At 40.9% G+C, this 21,608-nt stretch overlaps 1 protein-coding gene across 5 annotated transcripts in view; it reads left to right on the forward strand.

The window, feature by feature from the left end:
* LOC137651745 (transcription factor SPT20 homolog) overlaps positions 1-21,608 on the forward strand; it is a 589,276-nt gene that overhangs the window by 100,899 nt on the left and 466,769 nt on the right. For all 5 annotated transcript variants that reach the window (XM_068384967.1, XM_068384977.1, XM_068384972.1 and 2 more), the window contains exon 4: positions 1-83. This exon is cut by the window's left edge and continues 75 nt beyond it. In XM_068384967.1, coding sequence (XP_068241068.1) covers positions 1-83 — 83 coding nt within the window. The remainder of the gene's footprint in view (positions 84-21,608) is intronic.

Genomic DNA, 21,608 nt, shown 5'->3' on the forward strand with positions numbered 1-21,608 from the left:
TGATTGCTGAAGTTAGAGATTACAGAAGAACCTTGGATGTTACATATGACACAAGATATGTCTTACTTCAACCTACAAGTCAGGTATGAGGTTCACACTTGCTTGCAATGTCTTTTTTTTTCAATTAATCCCCTGGCGATCTCGGCTTTGACGAAATCGCTGTCAGATTCTTGGACAGGGTCAAACTTTTTTAGTGAGCAATGACATCATTTGTCAGCCTTCTTATGTTGGTGGTATGAACCATAACCAAGGGAATAAAGATAGAAGAATACTGAAAATTGCACAGAAAGCTGAATAGATTTTCTATCCCTATATAGCACTTAAGGCTACATGAACAGATGATGCCAAAGTGCATCATTGGATCATCAGAGGGTTAAGGAGAGTATTTTGATAATTTTCTTTGTAAGATGAATATTTCCTTGAAAGTTGCAGGTATACATGATATCATAGCTTTACAATGTATAGTATTCTGGATCTTTATTAGTGTTAATATTGTTACCATAATAATGATTTATTTTCAGATGCTGTTATATTGCAGGATATCAAATTTTTTATGAGTATATTATTAGCATATATGGGATCTTGTATGATTATGTAGGCTTATTAGGGGTTATTTCAAATAATCTTACCTTGCAGTCATTATTTCAATATCATTAAAGCTGCTGGCTTTCTAATATCTAGATAAAAGAGTTTTTGATCAAGGAAAAACCTATTTTTAGGAGGTACTGTGTGCTCTCCAAAAACTTTTACTGTTAAGTAAGAATAGAATAGAGAATCCAGTATGACATAATACACCAAAGAAATATTGTCTTCCTTGCCCCAGGGCCAGTGTGTGAACTTGCAAAGGGAGACCTAATGGTTCAGGCTGTATTGAACCCATCACAGCACCTTTAAGGTTAAGTTCATCTGCTAACTAACAACACGTCATGTTCCGAGAACTAAAACTAACACAGGCAGTTCTTAGTGTGGCATTTGTTTTTCACCAGAAACCATATTTTACTCCTAGAGAAGGACTCGGTTATGTCCCACTTCCCCTCATGAGGTTAGGGAGAGGGGAGGGTCTTTGGGAAACTCCAGCACTTTTACAAAAATTAAAACCCTTTTTTTAAGTTAGGCCTCAAAAGTCCCCCCCACGGGCTAATATCAGAGCAAAACTAAGGCAAACTCGTGTACAATTGCTTGCAAAAAGATTGCTACCTTGTTTCAAATTTTTCGTTCAAATAGTTGTCAACTATTTTCTTTAATATATCATACACATTTTACTTTTTGGGGAATATTTCTTACATGATTTACACGATTTAATTTCTTCTCACAATAAAAACGTGTTATATTTACATAATTCAAGGAAATTGAGAAGCAACATAAAACATTATGTAACTTTTGGTTCATTTAGGTACATACATACATATACCAAGGCACTTCCCCCAATTTTGGGGGGTAGCCGACATCAAACAAATGAAACAAAAAAGGGGACATATCCTCTCTACGTTCCTCCCAGCCTGACAAGGGACTCAACCGAGTTCGGCTGGTACTGCTAGGGGTGCCACAGCCCACCCTTCCCCGTTATCCACCACAGATGAAGCTTCATAACGCTGATTCCCCTACTGCTCCTACCTCCGCGGTCTTCCAAGGCACCAGAGGAAGCATCAGAGGCTACCGGAACTGCGTCACAATCGCTCGCCATTCATTTCTATTTCTAGCACGCTCTCTTGCCTCTCTCACATCTATCCTCCTATCACCCAGAGCTTCCTTCACTCCATCCATCCACCCAAACCTTGGCCTTCCTCTTGTACTTCTCCCATCAACTCTTGTATTCATCACCTTCTTTAGCAGACAGCCATTTTCCATTCTCTCAACATGGCCAAACCACCTCAACACATTCATATCCACTCTAGCTGCTAACTCATTTCTTACACCCCGTCTCACCCTCACTACTTCGTTCCTAATCCTATCTACTCTAGATACACCAGCCATACTCCTTAGATATTTCATCTCAAACACATTCAGTTTCTGTCTCTCGGTCACTTTCATTCCCCACAACTCTGATCCATACATCACAGTTGGTACAATCACTTTCTCATACAGAACTCTCTTTACATTCATGCCCAACCCTCTATTTTTTACTACTCCCTTAACTGCCCCCAACACTTTGCATCCTTCATTCACTCTCTGCCATACATCTGCTTCCACTCAACCATTTTCTGCAACAACAGACCCCAAGTACTTAAACTGATCCACCTCCTCAAGTAACTCTCCAATCAACATGACATTCAACCTCGCACCACCCTCCCTTCTCGCACATCTCATAACCTTACTCTTATGCACATTAACTCTCAACTTCCTTCTCTCACACACCCTTCCAAATTCTATCACTAATCGGCCAAGCTTCTATTCCGCGTCTGCAACCAGTACAGTATCATCCGCAAACAACAACTGATTTACCTCCCATTCATGGTCATTCTCGTCTACCACTTTTAATCCTCGTCCAAGCACTCGAGCATTCACCTCTCTCACCACTCCATCAACAGGAAATTTAAACAACCATGGCGACATCACACATCCCTGTCTCCGCCCCACTCTCACCGGAAACCAATCACTCACTTCATTTCCTATCCTAACACATGCTTTACTACCTTTGTAGAAACTTTTCACTGCTTGCAACAACCTTCCACCAACTCCATATAACCTCATCACATTCCACATTGCTTCCCTATCAACTCTATCATACGCTTTCTCCAGATCCATAAACGCAACATACACCTCCTTACCTTTTGCTAAACATTTCTCGAATATCTGCCTAACTAAAAATCTGATTCATACAACCCCTACCTCTCCTAAAACCACCCTGTACTTCTAAGATTGCATTCTGTTTAATCCTTAATCCTATTAATCAGTACTCCTACCATACACTTTTCCAACTACACTCAACAAACTAATACCCGTTGAATTACAACACTCATGCACATCTCCCTTACCCCTTGAATTACTACACTCATGCACATCTCCCTTACCCCTATATAGTGGTACAATACACGCACAAACCCAATCTACTGGTACCATTGACAGCACAAAATACATATTAAACAATCTCACCAACCATTCAAGTACAGTCACACCCCTTTCCTTCAACATCTCAGCTTTCACACCATCCATACCAGATGCTTTTCCTACTCTCGTTTCATCTAGTGCTCTCCTCATTTCCTCTCTTGTAATCTCTCTCTCATTCTCATCTCCCATCACCGGCACCTCAACACCTGCAACAGCAATTATATCTGCCTCCCTATTATCCTCAACATTCAGTAAACTTTCAAAATATTCCGCACATCTTTTCCTTACCTCCTCTCCTTTTAACAACCTTCCATTTCCATCTCTCACTGTCTCTTTAATTCTTGAACCACCCTTCCTTACTCTCTTCACTTCTTTCCAAAACTTCTTCTTATTCTCTTCATATGAATGACCCAATCCCTGACCCCACCTCAGGTCAGCTGCCCTCTTTGCCTCACTTACCTTGCGCTTTACTTCCACATTTTTCTCTCTATATCTTTCATACTTCTCTACACTATTACTCTGCAGCCATTCTTCAAAAGCCCTCTTTTTTTCTTCCACTTTTACCTTCACTCCTTCATTCCACCATTCACTGTCCTTCCTCATGCTGCCTCCAACAAACTTCTTGCCACACACATCACTTTCAAGCCCAACAAAATTTTCTTTTACTAACTTCCACTCCTCCTCTAAATTGCCAGTTTCTCTTACTTTCACTTCGTCATATGCCATATTTAACCTTTCTTGATAATTACGTTTTACCCCCAGTTTTATTAGCTCTTCAACCCTCACTAGCTCCCTTTTACATCCACCTACTCTATTCCCCCACTCTTTTGCTACAACTAATTTTCCTTCCACCAAAAAATGATCAGACATACCGTTAGCCATACCCCTAAACACGTGCGAGTGTTTCAATCTTCCAAACATTCTTTTAGTTATCAACACATAATCCATTAACGCCCTTTCTACCACTCTTCCATTTGCCACTCTTACCCATGTATACTTGTTTTTATCTTTCTTTTTGAGAAAGCTAGAACTTATAACCATCTCTTGCTCAACACACATATCTACCAGTGTCTCACCACACTCATTTTCACCTGGTACGCCATACTTCCCAATGACACCTTCTACCTCTCCAGCGCCCACTCTAGCATTTAAGTCACCTAGTCATTTAGGTACGTGAACAAATTAGAATAACGTAAATTAAAAGACACAAAATTACATTTTTATTTAATTAGAATGTATATTTAATTATATTTATTAATATTACCTTAAATTTTTTATGCACTTTTCCAAATAATTTTATTAAAGTCTACTTTTTTAAAAGTAAAGTATTCATAATTATTATAGTTTTTAATTTGTCTGATTCTGTAACTATAACGTCATCCAGATTGATTAAGACAGCTAAAAACTAGTAACCCTGTAAGCTGATTAAGTAAGACCAAGTCAATTTTTTAAATTTTCATATCGTGTAATAGAAGAGAGCATTGTTCTCTAGTACTGCTCAATTCCATCATAAATATAGTATGGTCCCGAATTTTGCTTGTTCGAATTGTGCCATTCCCCATTTATGCAGTCGCTAGTTTTCAAAAATAAATTTTCTGAATATGCAAAGCTGTTCAAAGTCTGCGAGTCAAGCACCTCAAAACATATAAAATCTATTGTCTTTTCAAGTACATTGGTAAGCCTAGGTACAGTGGCTGATAATAAATGTAACCAGATGACATTTTCCTTATGTTTTATTAACATGATTTTATAATAAACAGCCTATTTGAGGAAAATTTCTAAATCAACAATGAAATTTAACTTTTAACTATGAGAGTCCAGCTGACAAAATGTAAACAGACTTTTGGTTACGTTCTGAGCAACCTTTATCTTTCTCTAACCTTTCGATAATTTCAATGATGGTATATTGAAGAATTATTTTTGTGTAGCACAGTTTATATTAAAGCTTTATTTTTTTCCCTGTGAGTGTTCAAAGTTTTCACACATAGGCTGGGTTTGTGTATCGGCAGTGAATAGCCGAACCTCCAGTAACGAGTCGGCAATATTTTGTCATATTTTAAACAGTATAGATTTCCTTTACAAAGATTGGTTTTTGTATAGTATACGGTATATAAAAAACTTTCGCTCTCTACCTAACTCTCTATTCATACCTCTCTCTCTCTCTCTCTCTCTCTCTCTCTCTCTCTCTCTCTCTCTCTCTCTCTCTCTCTCTCTCTCTCTCTCTCTCTCTCTTTGGTGCTATACAATACTTACAAAGAGAAGAAGAAAGCAACATCTGTATTTCCATAAAAAGTGTCGATTAAATATGACAAAAAAATTATACCGTCTATAAATTCATTTACAATCGCAGGTTAAGTGGACCGTCCACTATGCCCTACATTTTTTTTCCTAATTATTCAAAATACACCATTTCTATATATGTTTTAGACATATATAATGCCTTCTTCATATAAAAATTTCAAGTCATTTGATCAAAATGTTTTTGATCAATTAGTGAGATAAGTAAGTTTTTAAGTTATGAGCTCCCAATTTTTATGCTTTAAATTTTCGCTTTTTTCTTAAAAATAAAGATAACATTATTATGATAACCTTACTTTGTACTTTTATTGTTTATTCTTACATGAAGGCTCCATAAACAAGGCATTTAAACCCTAATTTTACTAATACACTTGGTGTAAGGATGTCATGAGTTGCCAGTGGCCTTTCATTGTTGTTGGAGTTTAGTTAGAATGTTCCAGCTTTGTACAGTACTCTATTTCATGTTTTACTCTCTTTTTGGTTCTTTTTTTGTTGATCTCTGCTTAATTTTTATTCTTTCTTTAATCTTAGGTAACATTGACCTTGTTATAAAGTTCATGAGGACATTGTGAAAACACAATGTACATACAAAATGCCAGTAAGCAAACACATATGCAATGTAACTCCTATCCATCTTTGGAAACTCTGGCTGTTCTTCTCATAGTTCGTAGTTTGCGTTTGCCTAACCTCTACCAATGCCTGTCATCTCTGTCTGACGTACGAGATTTCAAACTAAAAATGAAAAAATCGCTATATATATATGCAAAAATAAACACACAAAGATGATTCTGTCAAACTCAGTCATGCAGACGACACAGTAGATGACGTCATCATTTAAAGACCGCTTTATCTTCATTATTTGTAAAAATAATTTTCTGAAACTTCTGGAGAGCATGTACGATATGTTTCTGCATACATAGAAACAATAAAATAATTTTTGATTTCCGAAAGTTATGTCAAAACACCATAGTGGACGGTCCCCTTAAATACAGTATCCGATTTTGTCAACAGAACACTATTTCATAGGAAACACATTCTAGAAAACTGTGATTATTTAAATCATTAATTGTGCTTTGATAAAACATTTATGTACTTTTGTTTTAAATTTTGTCTGTATTTTAACAATTGATTATTGTTGACTTCTTTTTGTGTTACTTTTGGCTGTGATTAGGTCAGCTTATGTCTAGCGGCTGCTCTCAAGATTATGCAAGTACGAATACAGTATTGTTTATGTAATTTCTTAACTTATTCAAAATATCTATACGGTTAATATTACGTAAGCACCAATGTGTTATAACCTATCATATTTTTCATTTAGTACTTTTATAGCGTTCATTAAAACTTGGATCTCTCTCTCTCTCTCTCTCTCTCTCTCTCTCTCTCTCTCTCTCTCTCTCTCTCTCTCTCTCTCTCTCACAAATGAGATCTTTGTTTCTTCACAAAGTTGCAGGTAAATACTCACTGACATAGCCGGCAGTATTTTAATTTCTTGATCAACCAGAGTGTGCTATAGCAGTCATAGATCATTACAGAAGAGGGTTAAGTGTATTCATTTGCTATTAAAAATCCATCATGATTCAGATTATCACTTTTTTCCAATCTTGCACAATCTCTGACACATTGAATGTTTTAGTGGTAACCATATTGTTCAATGACTTTAAAAACTAGTCTAGTACTTTCTGCTCTTTTTTTTTTTGGCAGATGGTTCTATAATTGAGGTGGGTACGTTATTAAAATGACTTGTAACTGAAGTTATGGAAAGTATTTTGGATATGGAATGGATGATTATCCTTCGTGATAGTATAGAATTATCATTCACTCATTATCAACATTAGCTATTGTTGAAAAAAAACGAAAGCAAAATGGCTTTCCTGTTTTGCTATGTATGTAGGAATTTATATGGATATTGTAAGTAAAATATTTGTAATAACATAATATTTACTTAAAGCTCAATATTATTAGTTATCACTTTGATCATTTGTGTTGAATGCTTTCATTTGTCCACTATGATCGACGAGGGAGCGTAAAGTAAAGAAACAGAAGGTTTTAGTTTTAGGTGGCGTGTTTATGAAAAACATTATATAAATCGCATTCTTTTCATTTGTTTCAAAGTTTTAAGAAAAAGTAAGTAAAATAACATTAGTAGTAACAAAATTATCATATAATCAATGCTGTACTCGGTAAGATAGCTGTTGCTGCAAAAACTAATCACAGATGTGTGTAAATCAGTTCATTATAATTAGAGATGAACGTAAACAAAACAATGTTTTTGGGCTCAAGCCATGGCGTCCTGATGGAAGGTTCCTTTTTGGTAGCTTCCTTGGGTAAATAACTACTAAGATATTCCCAGAGAATTTAACCACAGGTTATCACAGAATTCTAACTTCTGGAGCGAGTATCCTAAAGGTTTCCCTTTTAAGACATCGTATATCAACAGGGGACGCATGTATTAACGCGCCACATAGCTATCTACACCCCGAACAGAGTTAATGCTTCGGTGTGTAAGGGTTGAGAATAGCTGGGAGCCGTTCCATAGCTAATCTCATTCGTGGCTACTACTGATACTCGAGACGTAAACAAACGGGCGCCATTGCTTAAATGACGTCACGTCCGTCTTTATCCTTTGTTCAGTAGCTCGCCCTACTTAGACGGATTTTCCCTGTGCTTTACTTATCGCTTTGCATCTACGTAATGTCGGTACCTTCAGCCTCGCCTTCTTCTGGAAAGTTGAGTACAAGGTTCCAGTATTGTTTAGTTAAGCTCTGACCGTAAAGTAAATATTACTTTCCGAGATAATTGCTGTTTTGTGGCAGAGCTGTGCCTCTACCGGACCCGCCATTTTATGGCGTCGCTGTTGTTATGCATGCCTTATTTAGTTAGCCACAACAACGCTTCCGGCCTTATTTACTAATCGAATACATTAGTTTATTTAGTCTTCATAGCTAGGAACTTTTATATCGTGTTTCGACGCTTTTTATCGGTCATCGATTGACCTCATACCAGTCGGCTACTATAGCCCCCAGGCCAGAGCGCCTGTATATAAGTGTTCATGCATGATTTTATTAGTGATCCTAGGCTAAGTTATGAAGATAGTGGCATTATTTTACAATACTTTCGACCGTGATGCAAGTGTTTTTTTCGCCTTCAGGGACCATATAGGGGATAGGTTAGTTAGTGTCCCTAACTAACCTAACCTCCTTGTAGGACCCCTATATGCTTCCTTCATCCCCTGCCTTGGCACTCCCTCTGTTTAGCCTTGATTTCCTTTCTGAGTAAGGGGATCAAGTGTCTAATGGAGTATTCATCGCCTCTCAGTCCTCCCTAAGGAAATGACCCCCCCTTAGGGTTGCGTCTGAGAGTGAGGTTAGGCTAGCCCTTCCTCTATGGCTAGGAATAGTCTATGACCGTCCTGCCATAGCGATATGTCTTCTATCCTTCCTAGTTCAGGGCTCTTAGCCCTGTTCTAGGTTAGGTTTTGGAAGGTTACTCTGTCCCCTGCTAAAACTGTACCCATGCACCGTTTCAGCCTGGCGGCCTTATCTTAGGTTAGGGAGTGTCCTCCCTTTCCCTAGTGGCCGCTCTGGTACAGAACCCCTTCCTTGGAAGACTCTTCTCTTCTCCCCTCCCCACCTATCTCTTGTATAGCCTAGCCTACACTTAGGTTAGTCTATACCCATCTGTCCCCTGTCCTACAACTCCTCCTTAGGGTGGAGTGATAGGGCTACCTTGAGCTTCCTTGTGCAGTCCGCTCTGGTACATATACCCTTCATAGTGTCCTATGGGGTTAGCCACTGGATGCGTTCTGCATGTGGAGGTCTCTCCCCTCTTGGGTGTCCCCTAGCCCTCCCTTGGGCTACCCTGCCCCCGGTCCCCTGCGACCCCAGCTCCTGGGTGATAGAGCCTGCCTCTATCATGGGTACACCCTCTCAGGGGGGGATGTTTGGATTCCATGACTGGACTTCTTACATCCCTCCCCCTGTCTCTCTCTCTATCCGGGTGCCGGTCCCTTGCCGCCTCCACTGTCGGCGATACCTGCCTCCTACCTTGGTGACTCTCCCCTACCCTCATGCCGCCAGCCCCTCCGCTTGCCGGGGGACTGTCGACCGCCGCCGGCTCCCGCCGACGGCCTTCCTCCTTCCTCCTAGCTTCACCGTCCGCCTGCCGGTCGGCCACCGGAGTACCGGCATTCACTGCCGGCAACCTGGTTCAGCTATAACCATCCTTATCCCAGTCACCAATCCGGCATCCTTCGACCGCCGGAGCCGCCGCTCCTCTGCCGGCGTTCCGCCGTTGTGCCGGCGGCCGCCACCCTGGCTTTACTCTTGACTTACATTTTGTCTGTCCTAATGCCAGAAACTCTGCTGGAGCGGCCTCCGGCGTGTCGGAGGTCTGCCGGAACCTCCCGGAGGCGTCAAGGATACTTGCACCCCCTTCTCCTAGCTATCACTTGTATACTGATAGCCCTACACTGCAAACAGATAGCCTGTTTACACTCTTTAGATCAGTGCCTTGGTACTGTTCTATTAGTAATCATGCTGTCCCTTTGCATTCTTCAATATTCCAGCATGCTGCGTGCATCTTAGCGCGGCTGGTTGCCGGAAGCAGTTACCCTAAGGGACCTGCTAGCTCCCTAAACTGGGAACTGAGTGATCTCAGTTCCAAACTTATCCTTGGTTTTCCATGGAATTCCATTGCCCTGTGGAATTTCAAGGAATACTATCCTGTGCCTTCGGCCATCTCGGATTACCCAGGGATAATGCTTGCGGTAGCCAGACGGGCGAGATGCATGGAGTATGTTTTCTTTACTACTTCAATCTCTATGCATCACTCCCTTCATTAAGTTAAAATTAATGATTAATGTTAACTTAGCTTAAGAGCCATTCTTATGACTCCCCCCATACTCATTTTCTCTTTCTTCCACAGGAGGAGCAGATGAAGTGTGACTTCGACTTCTGCGCTGTGAAACGCCCGCACTTCTACGGGCATACGGCTTGCAGGACTCACGCCCCTTGTGCTGACAAGAAAGGGGATCTGAAATTCTGGAACCCACTGAATTGTACGGTCTGCCAGGCTCACCTAGTTGATGCCTTCCATAACCCTCCCTCAGCGGAGGTCAGGGACATTTCTCGGGAGAAGCTACGCAAGTGGGTGCGTGGCTTCCAGAAGAATGCCACCGGACCGTACCTGGCCACTGAAGAATTGAGGTCACTCCTGTTCCCTAAGGCCTCCCCTGATTCTGTGGTTCCCAAGGATGTGATTCCCACTGTCCAAATTACAGTGGAACCTGATGTTATCATGGCTCAGTCCATGCACGAGTGCCACCTGGATTCTGAAGATGACGAACATATGTCGGACGTCTCGGAAGACACGGAGAAGACTCTTATGGCTCAAGGAGCTGAAGATGACGAAGACCAGGTGGAATACGCCGAGTCGGAGCAAGAGGTCGCTCCTCCTTCCATCTCCGCTCCTACTCCTACACCGACGGAAGTATCTATCCCGTCTACCTCCACGACCCCGGATCCCTCTTCTTCCACTCAAGAAATGATCCGGTTGATTAGAGCCGTCATGGACGACAGGTTAAAGGAGAATCAGGAGTTCATCAGGTCCATGATGGGATCCAGAGAACCGAAGAGGATTTCGGTTAAGGATCTCCCTGCTTGCTCACATGCCAACCCGTGGAGGTATGCTGAGCATATGGTTATCGCGACCGGCAGGATCTTTATCAGCGACAAGATCGGCACGGTCCCTTTGGAAGACGTGGAGTTCTTCCCAAACTTTGAGGCCTACCCGGACTGTTACGTCCGACTTCGTTCTGAACCTGCCTCTAAGGAAGAGACCGAACCGAAGGAAGAGATAGTGTTCGATCTCGCGAAGGCCCAGGCTATGCTAGCCAACACATTCAAGAGTAGGGGTTTTACCTGCTCTAAGCTTCCGGCCCTGAGCAAGAAGCACCCTACTTATGTCGCACCTGAAAATGCGGTTCTTCCATTCTTGGAAAAGGCCTTCACTGCGTGCCTTAAAGCTGTGGAAGAGGGGAAAGCTTGCCCTGCACTGGAGGAGTGCAGACCCTTCTCCATAGTCACTCCCCCTGACGCTCGACACTGGAAGGATATCCAGCATACTTTCGTCGTGGGAAAGCTAGATCCTGACGTCGCCGGACGTCAGTTTAACGAAGACCTCCCTAAGCTCAACGATCACCTCCTTCGTCGGGAACAAGATACGAAGGAGAGGCTCGCAGCATCTATGTCTCACCAAGTCCAACTTGAAATTATGGCCTGTGACACCAGAGTACCAGACCACTACATGGTACTCTCCAAATCCCACATGACAACCGTGATGAAGGACTTGTACCACTTCATGAAGGCTCGGAGAGCCTGTCGTGAATTCGTGTTCGCAGGTGCCACTGTGAAACACGAACCCCGGAGGCTGATTTCCTCCAACATCTGGGGCAAACACCTCTTTCCTTCTGACCTTGTGAAGGAAATCACCGACAAAGCCGCCACGGAGAATAGGAACCTTCTCCACAAGTGGGGCATGTCAAGAAAAAGGAAACCCTCTCAGGACGACGGACCTCAACCTAAGAGGAAATCCCAAAAACAGAAACCCCAGCAACGTCAACAAAGACGTCAGTTTCCGGGACCCGCTACCTCCCAAGTGGCAGCTCAGCCACAACAGACCTTTCAATTGGTCACCCAACCGGTGTTGTCACAGTCACCGGTCTTCACCCCTGCTTTCGAGCAACAGACAACTACCTTTCGTCCCAAAGGTAGAGGCTCAAACAGAGGTGCAAGCAGAGACGCATCTCGCCGTCCCTCCAGAGGCAGAGGAGGAAAGGGAGCTAGCGGCCGAGGCAGCAAGCCCTCGGGACACCAGAAGCAATGAAGTGCTTCCGGTGGGAGGAAGACTCCGCCAATTCCAGGATCGTTGGACCTTCGATCCCTGGGCACACAGCATCGTCAAGAAGGGTCTAGGCTGGAGTTGGACTCAACCACCCCCAACCTTCCAGCAATTCTTCCAACAATCAACCCACCTTCTGGAAGAATATGTCCTAGATCTCTTGAACAAGAAGGTGATAAGGAAGGTAAAGTCCACCAGGTTCCAAGGGAGACTGTTTTGTGTCCCCAAGAAAGACTCCGACAAACTCAGAGTCATTCTGGACTTATCCCCCCTCAACAAGTTCATAGCGAACGACAAGTTCAAGATGCTGACTCTTCAACAGATAAGGACCCTTCTGCCTCGAGGTTCCTACACGGTCTCCATAGACCTGGCGGATGCCTACTGGCACGTTCCAATGAACCATCACGCTTCCTCCTACCTAGGATTTCGACTCCAAAGGAAAAGCTACGCCTTCCGGGCCATGCCCTTCGGCCTCAACGTGGCCCCTCGGATCTTCACAAAGCTGGCGGACGCCATAGTACAACAGCTCCGCCTCCGAAACGTCCAGGTGATGGCCTACCTCGACGACTGGCTAGTCTGGGCTCCATCGCCCGAAGATTGTGTAAAATCTTGCAACAAAGTCACCCAGTACCTAGAACACCTGGGATTCAAGATCAACGAGAAGAAATCTCGCCTCTCTCCAGCTCAGAAGTTCCAGTGGTTGGGAATCCTATGGAACCTTCAGTCACACCGCCTTTCCATCCCCCAGAAGAAAAGGAAGGAAATAGCAGGGTCTGTCAAGCGACTGCTGAAATCCAAACGAATTTCAAGACGCCAGCAGGAACGAGTTCTAGGCTCTCTACAGTTCGCCTCAGTGACAAACCCAGTGCTTCGTGCACAGCTAAAGGATGCCGCGGGAGTCTGGAGACGTTCTGCATCCATCGCTCGAAGAGACCTCAAGAGACGGCTTCCAAACAGACTTCGACTTCTCCTAAAGCCGTGGTCAGAAGCAAAGGCCCTGAAAAGGTCCATTCCTCTCCAACACCCTCCTCCATCACTCAACATCCACACGGACGCTTCGCTGGAGGATTGGGGAGGTCACTCCCACCAAAAACAGGCTCAAGGCACCTGGTCTCCCCTGTTCAAGACGTTCCATATAAACATCTTGGAGGCCATGGCGGTCCTTCTAACTCTGAAGAAATTATCCCCGCCGCCCTCGATCCACATTCGTCTAACCCTAGACAACTCGGTGGTAGTTCGTTGTCTCAATCGCCAAAGCTCAAGATCGCCCCAGATAAATCAGGTGCTTCTCCCAATCTTCCGTCTGGCGGAGAAGAAGAAGTGGCACCTGTCTGCAGTTCACCTACAAGGATTCCGCAACGTGACAGCGGATGCTCTATCGCGGACAAACCCGATAGAGTCGGAATGGTCTCTAGACGCAAGATCATTCTCCTTCATCTCTCACCAAGTCCCAGAACTTCAGATAGATCTCTTTGCAACGAGCGACAACAATCAACTTCCTCGGTATGTGGCCCCGTACGAGGACCCCAAGGCAGAAGCAGTGGATGCCATGTCACTGGACTGGAACAGATGGTCCAAGATCTACCTGTTCCCTCCCACCAACCTTCTGTTGAAAGTCCTCTCCAAACTGAGAACCTTCAAAGGGACAGCGGCCCTAGTGGCTCCCAAGTGGCCCCGGAGCAACTGGTACCCCCTGGTCCTGGAGCTGCAGCCCAAGCTGATCCCTCTCCCGGGCCCAGTTCTCTCCCAACAAGTACAGAAGTCGACTGTCTTCGCTTCATCATCGAAAATCAAGGACCTTCATCTCATGATTTTCTCTTCCTAGCCGCAAAGAAGAGGTTTGGGATCTCGAAGAAAAGTCTGGACTTCCTAGAGGAATACAAGACCGAATCCACAAGACGGCAATACGAATCATCCTGGAGGAAATGGGTCTCCTTCGTCAAGACAAAAAATCCTAAAGAAATCACGATTGATTTCTGCATGTCCTTCTTTATTCACCTTCATGGACAGGGATTAGCAGCCAATACGATTTCAACCTGCAAATCAGCCTTGACCAGACCAATTCTATATGCTTTCCAAATTGATCTGTCCAGCGACATCTTCAACAAACTACCGAAAGCATGTGCTCGCCTACGCCCAGCACCCCCACCGAAACCGATCTCCTGGTCACTAGACAAGGTGCTCCATTTCGCCTCCAACTTGGATAATGATTCATGCCCTCTCAAGGATCTGACTCAGAAAGTTATATTTCTCTTTGCTCTTGCTTCGGGAGCTCGAGTCAGCGAAATAGTGGCATTATCAAGAGAAGACGGACACATCCTGTTTACCGATACAGGAGACGTTACCCTCTCCCCTGATCCGACGTTTCTCGCCAAAAATGAATTACCCACCAAAAGATGGGGCCCCTGGAGAATATGCCCCCTGAAGGAAGATGCCTCTCTATGCCCAGTAGAGAGCCTCAAGGTCTATCTTCGCAGAACTTCGAACTTTGGTGGAGGCCAACTCTTCAAAGGAGAAACATCGGGCAGCGACCTGTCACTGAAACAATTAAGAGCGAAAATCACCTACTTCATTCGCAGAGCAGATCCTGACAGTACACCCGCTGGTCATGATCCTAGGAAAGTTGCATCATCTCTGAATTTCTTTCAGAGTATGGACTTTGAAAGCCTTAAGAACTTCACAGGCTGGAAGTCCTCGCGCGTTTTCTTTAAACATTATGCGAAACAAGTGCACGAAGTCAAACATTTTGTGGTAGCCGCAGGTAGTGTTATGAAACCTGCACCTAACTCTGCGTAGAACAGTGAGTTACTTGGGACTCTAACTCTTCGGGTGCCTATGTTGACCCTCGAGCGATACATAGTGATGTCGAAAACACTTAGTGCTTTTATATAACTGTTCTTATCCCAGGTGAAATGTCATAGTTGTTACACAAGTGCCGCATGCCCTGAGCATGATGTGTTTTATTCAAAGACTTGCGTTCCTCGAGAACGAGTGCCTACTAATAAACTTGAAATTCCTTTTCAGATTCAAGAGCAAGTCTTTATTACTATGTACATTTTAATTACTGTAAATGAACTTTACTTATTGCTGTAATTTATTTAATTTCTGCATTTGTGAAATAAAATTTCTATTTTATTATCTGTGCGTCTCAATCAGCTCCTACTTACTATGAAATACATGCCTGTCATAGTTTTATTATCCCCTTTTCCTTACGGTTATGGAGAAATTAAGATACTAACTCTTAATTTATATTCACTCTGATTATGTAATGTTCCAATACGAATACTTACTCTTCATACCCTGGAGATGAATCATCTTTCTCAACATACAGTGCCCAACCACCACTGGTCTGCTTTTCAGAATGTTCCTATACAAATACCAAACATTCAGCTTCATCTCCAAGTTCTTCAAGTTCTTCTATCAGGATGAATAGCCCTTCAATACCACTTTGACGTCGGCATGGCCCGTGGGAACTTCACTGCCAAGGGGGGCAGGATGCTTCTTCCCTACGGTTCTTTACCAAGATTACTATGCTAATTTGTCAATGCCTTGGCACTTACTATTAGGGGAAAATCTACCACGATACATTGATTCTCTGGTATTCTTCCATCAGGACGCCATGGCTTGAGCCCAAAAAACGGATTTTGAGCGAAGCGAAAAATCTATTTTTGGGTGAGATAGCCATGGCGTCCTGATGGACCCTCCCTGCTACTTCGTCCAGTTTTAGGTCCCACCCTGCTCTGCTGTATCATGGTGATGGGCAAGCAACTGGCTTCAGGATAAAGACGGACGTGACGTCATTTAAGCAATGGCGCCCGTTTGTTTACGTCTCGAGTATCAGTAGTAGCCACGAATGAGATTAGCTATGGAACGGCTCCCAGCTATTCTCAACCCTTACACACCGAAGCATTAACTCTGTTCGGGGTGTAGATAGCTATGTGGCACGTTAATACATGCGTCCCCTGTTGATATACGATGTCTTAAAAGGGAAACCTTTAGGATACTCGCTCCAGAAGTTAGAATTCTGTGATAACCTGTGGTTAAATTCTCTGGGAATATCTTAGTAGTTATTTACCCAAGGAAGCTACCAAAAAGGAACCTTCCATCAGGACGCCATGGCTATCTCACCCAAAAATAGATTTTTCGCTTCGCTCAAAATCCGTTTTTCCATTTTAGATGGTGTGGTTTTTGGCGTGTATAGGAAATGCATAAAATAAAATTCCTTTATTTCGTTAATTTTGGATTTTCAATGATACAACAAAAGCTGGTCTATACAGTGATGATTTTGCTATTCACCAGTCATCTTACACAACAGAAATGACTTAAATTCATTAAAATTTGTCCTAATTTTAGGCCGTGTTATATAGGGTTATATACGGCATTTAACCCATCCTGGTTGTAAATTAAAACTTTTTCAATTTATGAAAACTTTAAAACTTTTTAAATGTTTTAATTATTCATATTAACAATTTGATATTAGAAAAAATACAGTATGGTACATAGAAAGTATTGAAAATGTGTAAGAGAAATATTTGAATAGGTAACTTTCCGTTTGCCATGCCCTAATGGAATTATTCCTGTTATGTGGTTCGAAATATGCGATTTTCCATTTATGGGGGCCCGTTGATCGACTAAATTCTCGCATAATTCGGGACCCTATTGTATGCACAAGGAAGCAGCTCATCTCTTCCTTTGTTGGGCACAGGTACCATCTGCTAGGTCATATTACCTCTCCTGGTAAAGCTTGTTCTGCACAATTGCCTCCACCTATGATCGTTATAGTGGTGTCTAAAAAGACACTGGTCACAATGCAAAGAGTCGTGTAACCTCTAGTTCCAGTTAAGCAAGACACTCTACTGAATTTTTTTTTAATGAGACTCCTTTTCACTCATTCGCAGGATGCCCATTTTTCTCAGAAAAGTTTCCTACTAGTTGATTGGTTGGAAGTATTTTGTCTGAGTAGCATCATTGTTTTCAAATACAGTAATTACCAAGTAATGTGAATTGAAACTTATTTACTAACCTAAATTTCTCCCTTAGATACATGTTTTGACAATAAATGATGTTAACGAATAAAGAGATTAGCCTATAAAGTATTGTGATGGTAAGTCTAAATTTGATAATAACACCTGCCGAATTCAATAACAGGAGCTTGTTTTCGGATGAACGCTGCATAATTTTGTAACTTTTAAGATATGTTAACACAAATTGTGCTAAATTACACTAAGCATAAGAAAAACATGTAAACTTTTTAATACAGTCAGCCCGCGCTTTACGCAAGTTTATACTTCGCAATGTCATATATATCTGACCTATTAACTAAAAAATAAAATATTCGCGATAAGAAATCTCGGCACGATATTTTCAAATAACCTGTGCTTCTCTCCTTTTCACTTGACTTGCTTCACACCACTTCCCTCTCCTTCCACCCAGCTCTTGCTGTTCACTGTATATCCATTTACTGTGGTAAAATATTACAGCTATTTTTTAAATAAACCAGATTCTGATTAAACTGGTATTTCACTTTACTGTATCCAATAGTAATGCATATAATATTCACATTTTATTATTGTATTTGTTAATAAAAACATTGTGAATTATAATCTTTTCCATTTTTTATGTTTATGCTCTCCAAATTAGCTGATTAAGGCATGCTACCGAAATATATTTCATAGTTTCTAAAAGAAACAATTATTACTTGATCTATCATTTTCCAATTAGCATACTAATTTTAATAATCTTATCTGAAATACTTCTCTCATATTTTATTTACTGTTGAGTTGAATCGCATGAGGAGTTAACTGGAGTTTCATTTCATTCATGTGGCCAAAGCACGATAGTTTATAGTTTTTAGCTCTGTGGTGCTTTATCATAAAGCTTAGGAAATTATTTATATTGTGATATAACAAAATTGTATTCTCTGTTTTTAGACACCTTGTAATGTTATTTTCTAAATTTGGCATTTTCATTTAATTATGCAATTTGTATATTCATTTTATTTTTGTCTCATCCAGTTTCGGACACAGCTTTCCGTGATTCCAAACAGAATAGCGGCTATGAATATTGTTTGTTTTCTTTCCTTCATTTACAGCTTGTTAGTTTATATTTACCATCATATTTTCTTGATCTTTTCTTCATCTTTTCTTCATAGTGAATAATGGTATAATGTAAAAATGTCAGTCTTATGCTACTTGTTTACTATCATACAATGATTAAAATACAAGCAAAACAGTGGATATATGATTCGCTAGCTCAAAACAAAACATGTTTTTTGTTCTGTGGTTAATGTGGCTGTGTGCATTTATGCAAGGATTATAACGTTACTAACGATACTTTTATCATAATCTTTTAATTTTCTAACCTATTGAAGTAGAAGATAGGATAGATATTATTGCCAGGTTATTGTAAATGTCGGATAGCACTACACAAGAGACTGCGCATCAAGAATTGTTCCCTGTTTTGAGATTGCTGAGTAGAAATTCGTATGAAAATAGTTAGTGGACGTCGTATAAAATATGTACACTTAGTTAATCTTAAATTGTATACATATTGTACAGAACAATATTATTAACTACGTACTACGTACTGTACTCTACTTTACAATACTGTACAGTATATAAATGTAGGCTATGTGTAGGGTGAGTTGCTTAAACGAAAACAACGAACACTTACAGTAAGTTAAGGTGTACTGTAGTGATATTACTGTACATTATATTACAGTAATATAATCTAAAGTATCAGCCAGTGTTATACGGTACAGTATTGGTAGATAGGAATAACAGTGTTTTGTTAGGATTGTATTATGACTGCTTGGTAAAATTATAGATTTGGTCAGCACAACGACTACGTACGGTAATGTTATGTACAGTATTGTAGCCTTACCATGTCCAGTATTTGGTGTACACTTGTGCACATGTACTGTACATTTACGGATTTAATTACAAACTATTTATACTGTGATTGAACCCTAGTAAAAACAATGTTAGGTACTATTTAGTGTGTTAGTTATCCGAGCTTAGGCAATGGGCAGCGAGTTGTTTGGTTAGGTTGGGAGCTATCCCACCCTAGGGCACCAAAGATAAGCGAATTTGCGCTTTTCGCACCTGTCTCGATTACCTAACCCTTGCGAAGAGTGGGGTTTGACTGTATCCCTCATGGTGAGGCTGACTGAGAAGGTTAGTGCAAAGGGTAGTGCTCTTGACTTTTAAGTGCTAACAGATTGAGATACAACTCCGGCATGTCGTCATCTAGTGAGCATTGTCATCCTGAGGTCTGGCTCGATCAACACATTTGATCGGTTGGCAAGACTGAATCTACTAAAAACATAGATTTAATAAAACTTGCTATTGGTTAAAACTGATGGGAGGTAAAAAGAATAGCTTACTGTCAAATACTGAGGCGGGGTTGGAGGGGTATCGCGGTTGTAACTGGGCATGGAATTTATGAATTCGTTTAATTGTTATTTTTATGCAATTTATGGAACACTACAGTATCCTCAAACAGAAAATTGTGCTATTAATAGAATCTAAACCATTGCAAAAAAGATAGCAAACCCTTTCTATACGGACTTACATCATAGACTATTTTTACTTAAAGGTTTAGATTCTATTACCCGTAATAGCACTATTTGGTGGAGCTGTTGGTTGTGAAAAAGCAGATACCACTGCTAAGTCAGCTATAAATTTACCATAACTTGGCAATGAATTCCCTGTTTAGGATTATGTAATAACTTTAAAGCATTTTAAGTAACAAAACAGCAAACTATGTTGAGTAATGAATCAAAGATTAATAAATTGAAACAAAAAAAAACATTGTTTTTCTATGGGAATCATCAGACCAAAATGACAAAAATGAGCAAGATTTCGTATTGATCATACGAGATTGATGCATAGGTTTTTAATGAGCACACTTCACAAGATAGTTCCCAAGTACCCTGTACAGTGAGTGTGACGCTATATTAATCGTACAACAAATGCTTTGTGAATGTAGAGTTTTTAGAAGACCCAGAGATTTTTTATTTGGTCTGGAAACATTACGGACATTTTATCAGATTTTGAGAATTTTTCAGTTTTTAAGGTTTTGATATTTCTAGGAGGCATAAGTTTAGTCATCATCATCTCCTCCTATGCCTATTGACGCAAAGGGCCTCGATAAATTTCGCCAGACGTCTCTATCTTGAGCTTTCAATTCAATGCTTCTCCAATCATCATCTACTTCATGCTTCATAGTCCTCAAGCATATAGGCGTGGGTCTTCCAACTCTTCTAGTGCCTTGTGGAGCCCAGTTAAAATTTTGTAAAACTAATCTCTCTTGAGTAGTGTGAAGAGCATGCCCAAACCATCTCCATCTACCCCTCATCATGATCTCATCCACATATGGTACTTGAGTTATCTCTCTTATAGTTTCATTTCTAATCCTATCCTGCCATTTGACTCCCAATATTCTTCTGAGGGCTTTGTTTTCAAATCTACTAAATCTGTTGAATATTGTTTCTATGTCATACTATGACTCATGTCCATACAGAAACACTGATCTCACTAAACTGATTTGCTTTTTTCAAAGTTTCATTAAATTCAAATTCTAAAGACAATGTAAGAAGAGATCTTAGTTCCTAAATACTTGAATGATTTTACCTCATTAATCCTTTCTTCTTACAATGATATTTCATCTTCCGTTGCACATTCCATTCTCATTATCACTCTCTCTCTTTTTATTTATCTTTAGCCCAACCTCTTGTGATATTTTATGTATTCTGGGTAAGCAAGTGCTGCAAATCCTGTGGTGTTCTTCTAAAAAGGAAAGTGTCATCAGCATACTCTAGGTCAGCTTATTTCTTATTACCACCCCTGTCCAATCCTTCTCCACCATCTCCAACTGTTCTATGCATCACAAAATCCATGAGGAGGATAAACAACATAGGTGACAACACATTCCCTTAGAGTACTCCGATTTTCAACTGCAATTCATTTGATAGGACTCCACTAATATTAACTTTGTACTTGCTATGATCATGAACAGACTTAATCAAATTTACATATATAAGAGGAATTCCATAATAACACAGGACTTTCTACAAAATTGCCTGGTGCACAATATCAAAGGCTTTTTCATAATCCACAAATACCATCAAAAGTGGATTACTATATTCTATGCATTGCTGTACAGCATGTCTAAAAATGAAAATTTGGTCTGTAGATGAAAATAAATTTCTATTTATCATAGACTTCTATCTCTAATTTTTTCTTATCAATTAGATATGAAATATTATATTTTTCTCTCTTGAATTTATTCTGGCTAACTTTTTAAGTCAATTTTGATGCTTTGGGTTGGTCAATCTCCTCTCTTTTGATGATAAACACACTTGC

The sequence above is a fragment of the Palaemon carinicauda genome, chromosome 1 (genome assembly GCF_036898095.1).
Source record: "Palaemon carinicauda isolate YSFRI2023 chromosome 1, ASM3689809v2, whole genome shotgun sequence".
In the NCBI taxonomy this organism is placed as follows: Eukaryota; Metazoa; Arthropoda; class Malacostraca; order Decapoda; family Palaemonidae; genus Palaemon; species Palaemon carinicauda.